Source organism: Zea mays, chromosome 5 (genome assembly GCF_902167145.1).
Source record: "Zea mays cultivar B73 chromosome 5, Zm-B73-REFERENCE-NAM-5.0, whole genome shotgun sequence".
NCBI lineage: Eukaryota > Viridiplantae > Streptophyta > Magnoliopsida > Poales > Poaceae > Zea > Zea mays.
Window position 1 is genome coordinate 139,264,819 of NC_050100.1, and position 16,332 is coordinate 139,281,150.

General features: G+C 55.2%; 1 protein-coding gene across 1 annotated transcript; it reads left to right on the forward strand.

Annotated features, from left to right (window-relative positions):
- Positions 1–14,022: 14,022 nt before the first annotated feature.
- On the forward strand, positions 14,023–15,932 carry LOC103628489 (protein disulfide-isomerase). Its single transcript, XM_008648682.2, has 6 exons — positions 14,023–14,190; positions 14,272–14,364; positions 14,875–14,958; positions 15,213–15,269; positions 15,374–15,661; positions 15,789–15,932. Exons 1-6 carry the CDS (start codon positions 14,023–14,025, stop codon positions 15,930–15,932), a joined length of 834 nt encoding a protein of 277 aa, XP_008646904.2.
- Positions 15,933–16,332: the final 400 nt, after the last annotated feature.

Here is a 16,332-nt window from a genome sequence, read left to right on the forward strand (position 1 = left end):
GAGGAGGCGGGGAAACCAAGGCCAAGCAGGAGGCGGCACCTCGTTGGCTGTCGAGCGAGTCGACGGCGCCGGCGCCCCAACGGGGAGCACGTTGGGCATTGACCTCGCGTCTGAGACGAAGACGAGCGTCGTCTCCCTGCAACACGCCAACCCCAAACAAACGGACGACGCCAGCACGCTCGCGAAGGACTTGCTGGGCATCACCCTCGTACCTGAGACGACGGTGCAGTCAGCCCCTGACGTGACTTCGTCACCGCCCGTCGACCAAGAGGTACCGACCGATTCCCATCTCGCGCCTTTTGGATTCAGCCTCGACCCACCAAGCGACTTCACTTTGGTGGACGCTCTCATAGAGGCAAGTCCAAACCCTCTGGGGTATCGTATGCGGTCACCCTGGGACCGACTGACGGCCGTCTCGAACTACGGGCCCTCGGGGTCCGAGGAAGATGACGAGCCCGACTTCTGTTGGGATTTCTCCGGACTTGGTAACCCCAGTGCCATGCGGGACTTCATGACCGCGTGCGACTACTGCCTTTCCGACTGTTCCGACGGTAGCCGCAGCCTCGGCGACAAGGACTGCGGCCCAAGTCGTGAATGTTTCCACGTCGATCTAGGGGGTCCTGACGAAGGCAACCATCTTGGTATGTCGGAGAACGGCGATCTCCCTAGGCCTGTGCCTCGCGTTGACATCCTTTGGGAGCTAGCAGTGGTCCCCGTCCCGGCGGGGGGTCATGACCCACAGCTCGAGCAAATCCGCGAGATGCAGGCCAGGCTCGACGAGGGAGCAGGAACACTTGAGCCGTTCCGCCGGGACAATGGGCAGGAATGGGCGGGCCAACCTCTGGCCGGAGAAGTGTGTCATCTACCCCAGGGCATCCAGCACCGCGTCGCCGACGATGTCAGGGTAAGGCCGCCACCGGTTTCCAGTGGGGTCGGCCAGAACCTGGCTACAGCGGCAATACTTCTCTGCGTGATGCCGGAGCCATCAACCACTGAGGGGCGGCGTATCCAGGGAGAGCTCAAGAATCTCCTGGAGGATGTCGCGGTCCGACGGGCTGAAAGCTCTGCCTCCCAAAGGCAGGGGTACCCCTCGGAACATCGCGCCGCGACTTCCCGATTCATGCGGGAAGCCTCGGTCCACACCGGGCGCACGCGCAACACAGCGCCTGCGGCCCCGGGCCGCCTCGGCAACGAGCACCATCACCGCAACCGTCGGGCCCACCTCGACGAGAGGGTGCGCCGAGGCTACCACCCCAGGCATGGGGGACGCTACGACAGCGGGGAGGATCGGAGTCCCTCGCCCGGACCACCCGGTCCGCAGGCTTTCAGCCGCGCCATACGATGGGCGCCGTTCCCGACCCGGTTCCGAACCCCGACTACTATCACTAAGTACTCGGGGGAGACGAGACCGGAACTGTGGCTCGCGGACTACCGGCTGGCCTGCCACCTGGGTGGAACGGACGATGACAACCTCATCATCCGCAACCTCCCCCTGTTCCTCTCCGATACCGCTCGGGCCTGGTTGGAGCACCTGCCTCCGGGGCAGATCTCCAACTGGGACGACCTGGTCCAAGCCTTCGCCGGCAATTTCTAGGGCACGTACGTGCGCCCAGGGAACTCCTGGGATCTCCGAAGCTGCCGCCAGCAGCCAGGGGAGTCTCTCCGGGACTACATCCGGCGATTCTCGAAGCAGCGCACCGAGCTACCCAACATCACCGATTCGGATGTCATCGGCGCGTTCCTCGCCGGCACCACCTGCCGCGACCTGGTGAGCAAGCTGGGTCGCAAGACCCCCACCAGGGCAAGCGAGCTGATGGACATCGCCACCAAGTTCGCCTCTGGCTAGGAAGCGGTTGAGGCCATCTTCCGGAAGGACAAGCAGCCCCAGGGCCGCCCACCGGAAGATGTCCTCGAGGCGTCAACTCAGCATGGCGCCAAGAAGAAAGGCAAGAAGAAGTCGCAAGCGAAACGCGACGCCGCCGACGCGGACCTTGTCGCCACCGCCGAGTACAAGAACCCTCGGAAACCTCCCGGAGGTGCCAACCTTTTCGACAAGATGCTCAAGGAGCCATGCCCCTATCATCAGGGGCCCGTCAAGCACAACCTTGAGGAGTGTGCCATGCTTCGGCGCCACTTTCACAAGGCCGGGCCACCCGCGGAGGGTGGCAGGGCTCGCGACGATGATAAGAAGGAAGATCACAAGGCGGGAGAGTTCCCGGAGGTCCACGACTGCTACATGATCTACGGTGGGCGAGTGGCGAACGCCTCGACTCGGCACCACAAGCAAGAGCGTCGGGAGGTCTGCTCGGTAAAGGTGGCGGCGCCAGTCTACCTAGACTGGTCTGACAAGCCCATCACCTTTGACCAAGGCGACCACCCCGACCGCGTGCCGAGCCCGGGGAAATACCCGCTCGTTGTCGACCCCGTCATCGGCAACGTCAGGCTCACCAAGGTCCTCATGGACGGAGGCAGCAGCCTCAACATCATCTACGCCGAGACCCTCGGGCTCCTGCGGATCGATCTGTCCTCCGTCCGGGCAGGCGCTGCGCCTTTCCACGGGATCACCCCCGGGAAGCACGTCCAGCCCCTCGGACGACTCGATCTACCCATCTGCTTTGGGACACCCTCCAACTTCCGAAGGGAGACCCTCACGTTCGAGGTGGTCGGGTTTCGAGGAACCTACCACGCAGCGCTGGGGAGACCATGCTACGCCAAGTTCATGGCCGTCCCCAACTACACCTACCTCAAGCTCAAGATGCCGAGCCCCAATGGGGTCATCACCGTCGGCCCCACGTACCGACGCGCGTATGAATGCGACGTGGAGTGCGTGGAGTACGCCGAGGCCCTCGCCGAATTCGAGGCCCTCATCGCCGACCTGGAGAGCCTCTCTAAGGAGGCGCCAGACGTGAAGCGCCATGCCGGCAACTTCGAGCCAGCAGAGACGGTTAAATCCGTCCCTCTCGACCCTAGCAGCGACGCCTCCAAGTAGATCCGGTTCGGCTCCGAGCTCGATCCCAAATAGGAAGCAGTGCTCGTCGACTTTCTCCACGCAAACGCCGACGTTTTCGCGTGGAGTCCCTCGGACATGCCCGACATACCGAGGGATGTCGCCGAGCACTCGCTGGATATCCGAGCTGGAGCCCGACCCGTGAAGCAGCCTCTGCACCGATTCGACGAAGAAAAGCGCAGAGCCATAGGCGAGAAGATCCACAAGCTAATGGCGGAAGGGTTCATCAAAGAGGTATTCCATCCCGAATGGCTTGCCAACCCTATGCTTGTGAGAAAGAAAGGAGGGAAATGGCGGATGTGTATAGACTACACTGGTCTAAACAAAGCATGTCCGAAGGTTCCCTACCCTCTGCCTCGCATCGATCAAATCGTGGATTCCACTGCTGGGTGCGAAACCCTGTCTTTCCTCGATGCCTACTCGGGGTATCACCAAACCAGGATGAAAGAGTCCGACCAGCTCGCGACTTCTTTCATCACACCCTTCGGCATGTACTGCTATGTTACCATGCCGTTTGGTTTGAGGAATGCGGGTGCAACGTACCAACGGTGCATGAACCACGTGTTCGGCGAACACATTGGCCGAACGGTCAAGGCCTACGTCGATGACATCATAGTCAAGACGAGGAAAGCCTCCGACCTCCTTTCCGACCTTGAAGCGACATTCCGATGTCTCAAGGCGAAAGGCGTGAAGCTCAATCCCGAGAAGTGTGTCTTCGGGGTTCCCCGAGGCATGCTCTTAGGGTTCATCGACTCCGAGCGGGGCATCGAGGCCAACCCGGAGAAGATCGCGGCCATCACCAGCATGGGGCCCATCAAGGACTTGAAAGGCGTACAGAGAGTCACGGGATGCCTTGCAGCTCTGAGCCATTTCATCTCACGCCTCGGCGAAAGAGGCCTGCCTCTGTACCGCCTCTTAAGGAAGGCCGAGTGCTTCACTTGGACCCCTGAGGCCGAGGAAGCCTCGGGAACCTAAAGGCGCTCCTCACGAACGCGCCCATCTTGGTGCCCCCCGCTGCCGGAGAAGCCCTCTTGATCTACGTCGTCGCGACCACTCAGGTGGTTAGCGCCACGATTGTGGTTGAGAGACGAGAAGAGGGGCATGCATTGCCCGTCCAGAGGCCAGTCTACTTCATCAGTGAGGTACTGTCCGAGACCAAGACCCGCTACCCACAAATTCAGAAGCTGCTGTACACGGTGATCCTAATACAGCGGAAGTTGCGACACTACTTCGAGTCTCATCCGGTAATTGTGGTGTCATCCTCCCCCCTGGGGGAGATCATCCAGTGCCGAGAGGCCTCGGGTAGAATTGCAAAGTGGGCGGTGGAAATCATGGGCGAGACGATCTCGTTCGCCCCTCGTGAGGCCATCAAGTCCCATGTCTTGGCGGACTTTGTGGCTGAATGGGTCGACACCCAGCTCCCAACAGTTCCGATCCAACCGGAACTCTGGACCATGTTCTTCGACGGGTCGCTGATGAAGACAGGAGCAGGCGCAGGCCTGCTCTTCATCTCGCCCCTCGGGAAGCACCTACGCTACGTGCTACGCCTCCATTTCCCGGCATCCAATAATGTGGCCGAGTACGAGGCTCTGGTCAACGGATTGCGCATCGCCATCGAGCTAGGGGTCCGACGCCTCGACGCTCGCAGTGACACGCAGCTCGTCATCGACCAAGTCATGAAGAACTCCCACTGCCGCGACCCGAAGATGGAAGCCTACTGCGATGAGATTCGGCGCCTGGAAGACAAGTTCTACGGGCACGAGCTCAACCACATCGCCCGACGCTACAACGAGACTGCGGACGAGCTGGCTAAAATAGCCTCGGGGCAAACAACGGTTCCCCCGGACGTCTTCTCCCGAGATTTGCATCAACCCTCCGTCAAGACCGACGACACGCCCGAGCCCGAGAAGGCCTCGGCCCAGCCCGAGGCACCCTCGGCTCGGTCTGAGGCACCCTCGGCTCGGCCCGAGGCACCCTCGGCCCCCGAGGGTGAGGCACTGCGCATCGAGGAGGAGCGGAGCGGGGTCACGCCTAATCGAGACTGGCAGACCCCGTACCTGCAATATCTCCACCGAGGAGAGTTGCCCCTCGATCGAGCCGAAGCTCGGCGGTTGGCGCGACGCGCCAAGTCGTTCGTCTTGCTGGGTGACGGGAAGGAGCTCTACCACCGCAACCCCTCGGGCATCCTCCAGCGATGCATTTCCGTCGCCGAAGGCCAGGAGCTCTTACAAGAGATACACTCAGGGGCTTGCGGCCATCACGCAGCACCTCGAGCCCTTGTTGGAAACGCCTTCCGACAAGGTTTCTACTGGCCGACGGCGGTGGCCGACGCCACAAGAATTGTCCGCACCTGCAAAATGTGTCAGTTCTATGCAAGGCAGACCCACCTGCCTGCTCAGGCTCTGCAGACGATACCCATCACCTGGCTGTTTGCTGTCTGGGGTCTGGACCTCGTTGGTCCCTTACAGAAGGCACCCGGGGGCTACACGCACCTGCTGGTCGCCATCGACAAATTCTCTAAGTGGATCGAGGTCAGACCCCTAAACAGCATCAGGTCCGAACAGGCGGTGGTGTTCTTCACCAACATCATCCATCGCTTTGGGGTCCCGAACTCCATCATCACCGACAACGGCACCCAGTTCACCGGCAGAAAGTTCCTGGACTTCTGCGAGGATCACCACATCCGGGTGGACTGGGCCGCCGTGGCTCACCCCATGACGAATGGGCAAGTAGAGCGTGCCAACGACATGATTCTGCAAGGACTCAAGCCTTGGATCTACAACGACCTCAACAAGTTCGGCAAGCGATGGATGAAGGAACTCCCCTCGGTGGTCTGGAGTCTAAGGACAACGCTGAGCCGAGCCACGGGCTTCACACCATTCTTTCTAGTCTATGGGGCCGAGGCCATCTTGCCCACAGACTTAGAATACGGTTCCTCGAGGACGAGGGCCTATGCCGACCAAAGAAATCGAGCTAATCGAGAAGACTCACTGGACCAGCTGGAAGAGGCTCGGGACATGGCCTTACTACAGTCGGCGCGGTACCAGCAGTCCCTGCGACGCTACCACGCCCGAGGGGTTCAGTCCCGAGACCTCCAGGTGGGCGACCTGGTGCTTCGGCTGCGACAAGACGCCCGAGGGCGGCACAAGCTCACGCCTCCCTGGGAAGGGCCGTTCGTCATCGCCAAAGTTCTGAAGCCCGGGACGTACAAGCTGGCCAACAGTCAAGGCGAGGTCTACGGCAACGCTTGGAACATCCGACAGCTACGTCGCTTCTACCCTTAAGATGTTTTCAAGTTGTTTGTATACCTCGTTCACACACAAAGTTTAGTCATCAAGGAAGGGTCAGCCTTGCCTCGGCAAAGCCCGGCCCTCCCTTGGGGGCAAAAAGGGGGGAACCCCCTCTGCGTCAAAATTTTCCTCGGAAAAAGATCTTTTCTGCCAGAATGTCTTTCGTGCTTTTCGACTACTTCGAAAGTGGATCCTGAAAACGATGGAGTACACGTAAGCAGCCAAGGCTGACCGAGCCGAGGGACTCCTACGCCTCTAGGATATGGATACCTCACTCATCACCTTCTGCGATAAGTAACTCACGCTCGGATAAGTGATTCCGCGGACCGAACAAGTCTTCACGCTCGAAAACTCCTCTGCCGAAACAATTTTTCGGGCCTTCTCGACTGCGTCGGTGACAGAACCCTATGGATGAGTAAGAGTGCACGTAAGCGGCAAGGCCGACCGAGCCGAGGGATTCCTACGCCTCCGGGATACAGATACCTCACTCATCACCTTCCGTGAAAAGTAACTCTCGCTCGGACAAAATATTCGGTTACCGATGAATAAGTCCAGATACTCGAAACAAGAGGAAAGGAAACGCAGCTTTACAACACGACGACAGTGTGTTTGGGCCTCGGCGGCCGCAGAAAACATACACACACTACGAGATGACCCGATCCTGCAGGCTCGGATCTTGACAGTTGAAAGGAGCAGCAGCACCCTCGGCGTCAACTACACCTTCGGCGAGGTCCGGCCTAGCCTCGGACGGTGACGCGGTTGGAGGATCCCCACTCCGAAGGACGACGTCAGCACCACGCCCAGGCCATCGCCGCCTGGGTCTTCTCCAGGAATCCGGCTCGAGCAGACGGCTCGGCCAGCCACCCCGAGGCCTCAGCCAGCTGTCCCCACTTGCGTAAGGGGGCGCAAAGACATGGTCGCCTTTCAAGGGGATCACCCTCCTTTTAAAGGCGACTCTCCCCACTTGCGTCCTCAGCCATCGTGGGATGAGTCTTCTCCAACACGCCCCAAGGTCCTCCCCCTACGGCACGGGGGCTGAGTCCCACGCATCATGCAAGCTGGCCCAAGGCAGAAGAAGCCAAACCGCCACGCGCGGTGCATGCAACTGCCCAGCGGTTACAAGCATTCCTCCACTTTCGCCCATACCAGCAGGTGAAAGGGCGGACAGCCATGCAGGCGACATGCAACCGCGCCAAGTGGACGCACCCCTTCGACTCCAACGCGCCCAGCATGGAGGCCCAGGCCCACATGTCATGCAACCGGCGCGCTGGTTGCTACGTGCGAGCAACTGCACCGCCACTCGTGCCACTACCGCGCCTCCTCGACTGCGGAACCAGTACTGCGACTCGAGGAAACCCTGCGCATGATCCAACAGTGCCAGCCAGGCGCGTCGGTCACGGGTCACTCAGCTGCGGGAGAAGGCGCGGCGGTCAATACAGACAAAAATGGGCCGGCAGTAATGGCGGTGGCAGGCGGGCGGAAGCAGCGGTCACGTCGTCAGCCAAGCTTACGTCCCATCCAGGGACAACGAGGGAACTCTCTCCCACGGCGTGAAGACGGCGCGCCCGTGTTCCGTTCCTCGAACGGCTCGCGCACGCGCAACGGCTGCCCCGTGAACCACTCGTCCCGTCGCATTAACTCTGCGGCAGGACAGGCGGCATCTTTGGCAGGAGAAGCGGGCGACGCTTCGCCTTCACCATAATGACCGCGTCAAAAAAGGTATGCCACATCATTCGATTTTGTATCCTTTTCCTTTTCCTCTTTCTCTCTCTTACAACAGGGACCGGGAAAGGGGGATACCTCGAAAGGGATCGTTCTCCACGAAGGAAACGGGCCCCGAGCCCCCTACTGATCAGAGGTTCGAAGGCTGGCCCCTCGGAGGGCTTCAACAGCCGCCTCAGAGCGCTCGGGCTCCGTGCCCACTACTGGTCAGAGGTTCGAAGGCCGGCCCCTCGGAAGGGTTCAACGGCCGCCTCAGGCCACTCGTGCTCCACGCCCACTACTGATCAGGGGTTTGTAGGCTGGCCCTCGAAGGGTTCACAGCCGCCTCAGACACAGAGCGAGGGATGACCCTAGGTACGTTCGATACATAACCAAGGCTCGGGCTACACTCCCGAGGTACCCTAGGACATTTCCGAGACCAGCGGGAACGATCTTGTAACGAAATCCCATCAGAGGGAGGCATCGAGCCCTCGGACCCCGTCAAAAGGGGACTGGGTCCGGCAGATCACCCGCAGGTACTTTTGGAGCGCGCCTCCGGGCCTCTAGCCGACCCCTAACAAATGGGTCACGGGCGTCCACTCGGATTACCCGTCAGCAGCTCACTGGAGACACCATGTTCGGCGCCCTCCAAGGGCAACATGGCGCTTCCCCCCTCCTCCTTGCGGAAAGGCGATGCAGGGGCGTAAGTAAAAAAGTCGAGTCTGTCCTTGACCGTCCTCTCGCCCTGTGCGGAGGCTCGGGGGCTGCTCTCGCAAACCCGGCTCCGGCCAAACCGTTGACAGCGTCAACATACCAGCCCGAGAACTTGGGACCTAACCGTGCACCCGGGCTACGGCCAGCTCGCATGAGGGAACAACCAGACCGGCCGAAGCATTGCGAAATGCATTAAGACCTCGAAGGAGTCAAACCACTCCTCCGAGGCCTCGGGGGCTACACCCGGCGGGTGCGCTCGAGCACACCCACCGGAACAAAACGCAACCGAGAAAGGCTGGTCCCCTTGCAAAAAAGTGCGACGAAAGCCTCCAAGCGAGTATTAACACTCCCTTCGAGGCTCGGGGGCTACTGTCGGGGACCATAATTAGGGGTACCCTCAAGACTCCTAAATCTCAGCTGGGAACCCCCATCAGCACAAAGCTGCAAAGGCCTGATGGGTGCGATTAAGTCAAGGATCGGTCCATTCGAGGGACGCGATCATGCCTCGCCCGAGCCCAGCCTCAGGCAAGGGCAGCCGACCCCGGAGGATTTACGTCTCGCCCGAGGACCCCCTCCAGCAATGGACACACCTTCGGCTCGCCCGAGGCCCAGTCTTCACCAAGAAGCAACCTTGGCCAAGTCACCACGCCAACCGACCGAATCGCAGGGGCATTTAATGCAAAGGTGGCCTGACACCTTCATCCTGACGCGCACCCTCCAGTCGACAGAGCCAAAGTGACCGTAGTCACTTTGCCGCTCCACTGACCGGCCTAACAAGAGGACAGCGCCGCCTGCGCCGCTCCGACTGTTGTGCCACTCGACAGAGTGAGGCTGACAGCAGCCAAGTCCGGCCTCAGGCGCCATAGGAAACTCCGCTTCGCCCGACCCCAGGGCTCGGACTCGGGCTCAGCCCCGGAAGACGACGAACTCCGCTTCGCCCGACCCCAGGGCTCGGACTCGGGCTCAGCCTCGGAAGACGACGAACTCCGCATCGCCCGACCCCAAGGCTCGGACTCGGGCTCAGCCCCGGAAGACGACGAACTCCGCTTCGCCCGACCCCAGGGCTCGGACTCGGGCTCAGCCCCGAAAGACGACGAACTCCGCTTCGCCCGACCCCAGGGCTCGGACTCGGGCTCAGCCCCGGAAGACGACGAACTCCGCTTCACCCGACCCCAGGGCTCGGACTCGGGCTCAGCCTCGGAGGACGACGAACTCCGCTTCGCCCGACCCCAGGGCTCGGACTCAGCCCTGGCCTCAGCCGACGGTCTCCGCCTCGCCCGACCCAGGGGCTCGGACTCGACCTCGGCCTTGGAAGACAGACTCGACCTCGACCACGGAGGAGCCTCCACCTCGCCCAACCTAGGGCTCGGACCGCCCACGTCACAGGAGGCGCCATCATTACCCTACCCCAAGCTGACTCAGGCTACGGGGGACAAGACCGGCGTCCCATCTGGCTCGCTCCGCTAAACAAGTAATGATGGCGCCCTGCACGCTCTATGACGACGGCGGCTCACAGCCCCCTTACGGAAGCAAGAAGACGTCAGCAAGGACTCGACAGCCCCGACAGCTGTCCTTCCGCCAGGCTCCAGCGCTCCTCCGACGGCCACGACACCACACGAACCGGGTGCCAAAACCTCTCTGGCTGCCACAATGGCATGTACTTAGGGCACTAGCTCTCCTCCGCTAGACACGTTAGCACACTGCTACACCCCCCCCCCATTGTACACCTGGATCCTTTCCTTACGCCTATAAAAGGAAGGTCTAGGGCCCTCTTACAGAGGGTTGGCCGCGCGGAGAAGGACGGGACGGCGCTCGCGCAGGGCCGCTCGCTCCCTCCCGCGTGGACGCTTGTAACCCCCTACTGCAAGCGCACCCGACCTGGGCGCGGGACAAACACGAAGGCCGCGGGTTTCACCTCTCACGCCTGTCTCCCTCCGGCTTCTCTTCCTCCCTTCGCGCTCCGTCTCGCGCCGACCCATCTGGGCTGGGGCACGCGGCGACAATTTACTCGTCGGTCCAGGGACCCCCCGGGTTCGAAACGCCGACAATGCATGCAATTCATTTCCTTTCATTGCACATTATTTTCATCATAAATTCGTGCACATGCAGCTGGTAACAGATTTTTACGCAGTATACCGAATTGCATAATTATCTACACAGTGTAGCATATTTAGTCTCAGTATATATCATAAAATGGTCCTTACGTGTCTAGCTGCATGGTTGTTGCAGCGATCCTAAATTTATGGAGGAAATAAAACATTTAAAAATAGAAACCGCCACTCATTTTTTTCCTAAATTTACACGCATGCATTGGATCGTGTTTGACTCATGCATGCATTCCTTTTTTTGCGCTAACAGACGTGGGGCAGGTGGCGCACCCGACAGGCTGGTTGGACGCGCTGGGTTGACCCAGTTTGTAGGGGTGGTCGGCCTGGGCTTCCTTTAACTATTGGAAGCCCAGGGCTCCCGTTATACCTACCCTATATATATATATGTCTAAATTCATCATCATCTATTGGAATAGACATAAAAATCAAAAGCTAAAACTACTACTATTTTGGTATGGAGGGAGTATACCTTATTCTTTAAATTTGTATTTAATCTCTACTACTATTATGTGAGCAATGTAGGCGTCCACTATCACGCGGTGCACGTTCTGCCGCTCCGCTCACGCCCGTGGCCGAACGCTCCCCCGCACCTTCCATCCTTCGCGCAGTAACAGCCGCGATTCCCGCCGCCCCGCCGCGCTCACCTTCCAGCCCGCGGCAGAGTGCTCCCCCGCATCTTCCATCCTCCGCGCAGCCACAGCCGCGATTCCCGCCGCCCCGCCGCGCTCACCTTCTAGCCCGTGCGTTGCCTCTGCAATCACCGTGTGGGAAGGGAGCGCCTGCAATCACCGGCCGCAAATCCCGCTCTTCCATCGATGGAGAGTCCAGAGGCCACAATCACCGGCCGACGCACGGGCACTGCACCTCCGCAATCACCACGGCGACGCCATTGTTTTCTTCCAGAGGCCGCATCCAGCCCCGCCCGCGGCCGCATCCAGCCCGCAAATCTAGCTCGCGCAAGGTTTCCATTCCATCCATGGAGTCCGAGAGGGCGCCACCTCTCCTCCCTCGCTCGCTGGCCAATGGAATCGCCCACCCCCGCCATCCGCGTCCGGTCATGAGGAGGAGGAACATCGGGCCTGGGCGACACGAGCACCTCGTGGCCCGGGTGTGCGACGATGAGGGACCTGCTCTGCTCCAACCAGGTACTCGCGTCATCCCAGGCACGTCCCTCAGGATGTGGTGTGTGGATCCAATCCTATCTTCCCCGGATCTGGTGTCCTCTCGCCCGGGAGAGGGCAAGTGCGGTGGGTGCTGCGCTGCCCACCGGCACACGACACATGGAGCCCCACAGACGCAGACCTAGTGGAGCAGCTCCTGGAGGGATTCGTCGAGAGGACGAGCGGCAGGGAGCCGACCGGAGTTGGCCTCGCCAACGTCCTCCGGGTCCACGGGGACACCAACATCGCTGGGGCAAGGTGGTGCGCGGGTCCCAGCTCAGAGTCCAGGGTCGTCGAGCTGGTCTCCTTCCCGATCGAGTTCGGCACCAAGAACAGGGACATAATGCAGTATGATTTATTTATATCACAAGCTTGATCTGAAAAATGTTACATTGGGTTTCCTTCTCTCAGCTGCTAAGTTGGTGTCCTCTGCAGGCATGAACATCTCTGAAGCGGCCAGCGCTGGTGTCATCAAGTCTATCCTCTACACGGTAATCACTAACCAATTTATTAGAGTTGCCTGCTCCCGATTACCGGTTAGCATGGTTGATAATCTGTAATGTGTCTTGTTGTTGATTGCTGACTGTGTGCACTGCATAGACAATTTGAAGAGTATGGATTTCAGTTTAGTGCTCCTGCCGAGGCCACCGGCGTAGGGAAAGCCCTGCAGGCCCAGGGGCTGACTCGTGGTGCGGATGACCTTCTTCCGATGCAGCAGGTCGCGTCCACGATGCAGGGATGAAATCAGATATTCATCCAGTCATGTCCACGCTGCAGTGATGAAAACAGATATTCATTCAGTCTGAAATCTTATTCTTTCATCGGATGAGATCTGAATATAATATATACGATAGCCTGAATTCAAACTGCCAAGCTTATCCGTAGTAGTAGCCTCACTAGGCATGAGCAAGAAAAGCAACCGGATTGCATGTTAGTATCTATCCTGAAGTTATCAAAAGAATTTGTTTTCATTGAGAAAAATTATTAGTGGAAAGAACTGAGAACAGGTTTGTTTCTATCCATCTTTATTACGCTTGCTTCCTAGACATTTTTATTTCCTTATCAAAAACATGATTCTGATGTCTAGCATGGTCGTTTCAGGTCAGACAATTTGAGTGATCACTACAGCCAGATCATCCTACAAATCGTGGCACTAACAAAATCGGGATCTGGTATAAACAAATAATTGAAGTGAGGTGTTCTGAGCTCCAAAAGGGTGAAGCCAAGGTATTTCTAGAATTGAACTTCTATTTGACTACAAGAACACATGCTATATAATTATAAAAGTTCATCATGTACAATCTCTCAAATATTTTCTGTGTGATCAGGTTGTGATATTGGGTGACAAGACCACTGCGCACTGAAGCCTTCTTCAAAAGATATATTTAGCTCTTGATGCTTACTCTCCTACATTGCAGTAGCATCCTGATGTAAGTACCTCAATTGGAGATGTCTTGCATCCCTATATTTTGCGACGACCAATTAATATTCAGAACATCGGGAATACTAACATGGTTGCCTTAGTATGCAGCTGCTAGACACTTTCTTAAAGACACTGTTCCGATCTAAGGTGAGGGATCAACTTTTTTATTTGGTAATGCTCTTGCTCTCATCGACCAGAGTTTTAGATTTAACTATTGGGTGCACTGCATAGACAATCTGAACAAATACACCTTGATGAGTCTCTCGTTCAAAAATAGGTTGCCTCAACTCTCTGACGGAATCTGTGACACTGATATATGTTTCTACGTTGTATGTGTTTATAGGAGAGTAGGGCACAACTTGACTCAATCCATGTTGAATCATAGAGGCTGTTGCGAGTAATACAAACACGTCATCTGCACATGAGTATAATTTAGATGGTGAGATTTTTATCTTTGTTCTCATTTTTGTTCATTGTAGTATTTTTTTTCAGAGGTTGTTCTCATTTATCTATCCTGTAGAGGATCTGCCTTAGTAAGATCGAGGTTCTACAAAAGTACTGATTTTTGAGGTTTCCATAATTCCATAACTTCATCCCAATCCACTTCCCACACACAATCATGAACCTTAAACAATGTTTTCTTTTCTTTACTTTGGATTTCAGATCAAAACCTTCTTTTGAAGATAGTAATGACAATGATGTTGTTCTAAAGCCTGCGATTGATGTGGCTGAGCAATTGCATGTGCCTCAGTATAAAGAAGTGACGCTTGATGATAAAGACTTGAGGGTTACGAGTTTTCATTAAATTTATTTGACTTGATTATGTTATATAATATCCATGGAGTTTAAATTGGTGTTGTAATGGCAGTATGGTGCTGAAAAGGAGCTTGGAGCAAATGGCCACAACCTTGACTGGTGTGATAGTGTTCAAGAGGATGAGCTGAGCATTGTTTTATCTATGGTTTCCTATGGATTCTCTTCCATATTGTGCCTTCTTGTGTGCTATTTTTCCTTGGCTATAATTCTGTCTAAACATTTTTTAAGATTCTAGATTGCTATCAAATATAATTGTAATTCCAAGGGTGAAATCTATTGGCCTCTAAATTTGATTTAAGTTAAGAAGATTTTTCATAAATGAGTGAATAGCGAACCTGTTCCTGAGGTTCTAAAATTATAGTAGTATTGTTTGTTTTTGATTGAGTATCTACTAATTACAAATTTAATTTTGTATGTTCTTAACTAATTATGTTGCCCCTTTCTTTTGTGTTGTCAGGGTTATTGGCTATTACACTCGGTGCTGGGAGCAGTTCACTTGAAATAATGGAGGAGTCACATCCCCAACTTTGTAGGGTACTTCAAGCTTGGTCCGATGCATCAAAGATGATATTTGTATGTATATTTTGTTGTCGTCATTTGATTTCCAATCTTTATCTGCACTTTCAGTAAGTAAATCTAAACTGACCTTCTGTAGGCACTTGATTGTTTGGTTGTCATCACATTTGTTGGAGCATCTGATCTGGCTGAAACAGAGTTATCTTTGAAAGCCATGTGGGATGTGATTCATCCAAAGTCTGCTTTGAGTTAAATCTGCTTGATGTTACTGGTTGGTGTGCTTGATTTGACGTCTGTGCGATGCCTTTTTTTGTCATGCTTAAGAATCATGTCCACACTTAACTGTACTCATGTGTTGTTGCTTCTGTGTGACTACTTTTAGGACACACTTACAAGTTTTGAATTTCACTGTTGTCTTACTTCTATGTGATTACTGTTGCTATCGGTAAATCATCTTTATTAGTTAAATTGTTATAGCTAATGTTGTCAAATCGAACCTGCAAGTGTGGGCACTGCAAGAAACTTGCTCTAGAGGTAATGGATCTCCTACCCTATAATCACTCCCTTTACTTACACATGGGTTGTGTTCTGATTAGTTTAATCCCATAAGCTAAACTGTGTTATCCTTGATGTTTCAGTATGAGAATGTGGCCAAGGCACTTAGCAAGCATGACCCACCGATTGTTCTCGCTAAGGTTGATGCTAACGAGGAGAAGAACATGCCACTTGCTACCAAGTACGAGGTCCAAGGGTTCCCAACCATCAAGATCTTCAGGGACCAGGGGAAGAACATTCAGGAATATAATGGCCCTAGGGAGGCTGATGGCATTGTGGATTACTTGAAGAAGCAGGTTGGCCCTGCGTCCAAGGAGATCAAGTCACCGGAAGATGCGGCGGCCCTTATCGATGACAAGAAGATCTACATTGTAAGCTTCCAATTCAAAGTTTTCACATGTTTTTATTCAGTAATCACTGAATCTGTATTATGATGATCAGGCCAAGTGATCATCTTGAGCTGACAACTGATTGTACATAATAATTGCAATTTTATAGGTTGGTATCTTCGCTGAATTCAGCGGCACCGAATTTACAAACTTCATGGAGGTCGCAGAGAAGCTGAGGTCTGACTACGACTTGCTTGGTTCCTACTCCTACCTTATAAATATTTGGCAATGGGCATTGCTCAGTATACTTTGATAACTCACAAATGGCTATAAATATAGTTTGATCCCATAAGCTGCCTTTCTGTTTTTTCCCGCTCCAATAAAATCTTCAGCATTTCTTTCATAGCCTTAGTCAAGTTCAACTGTTTAGGTAGTCTCCATCAAATATTGTTCTATCCGAAAGAGATGAGAAGTACTTTAAGACAAATGTTATGGTTGAATAGAATGATTGAACTGTAGTAATGTTCAAAATTTAGATTACAATAATAGAATGTCATTTTGAAATTTTTATCCACTTGTTGAGTTCCCTTTCAATTAACTGGGGATGAGGGATATATGCTCTGTGTAGTTTATTATTTTTCGTGTATGACAAAAGCAATAGCAAACCTAAATGGTCCAATTGATGTTCTGTTTTTTGGTGCATGCACACTACT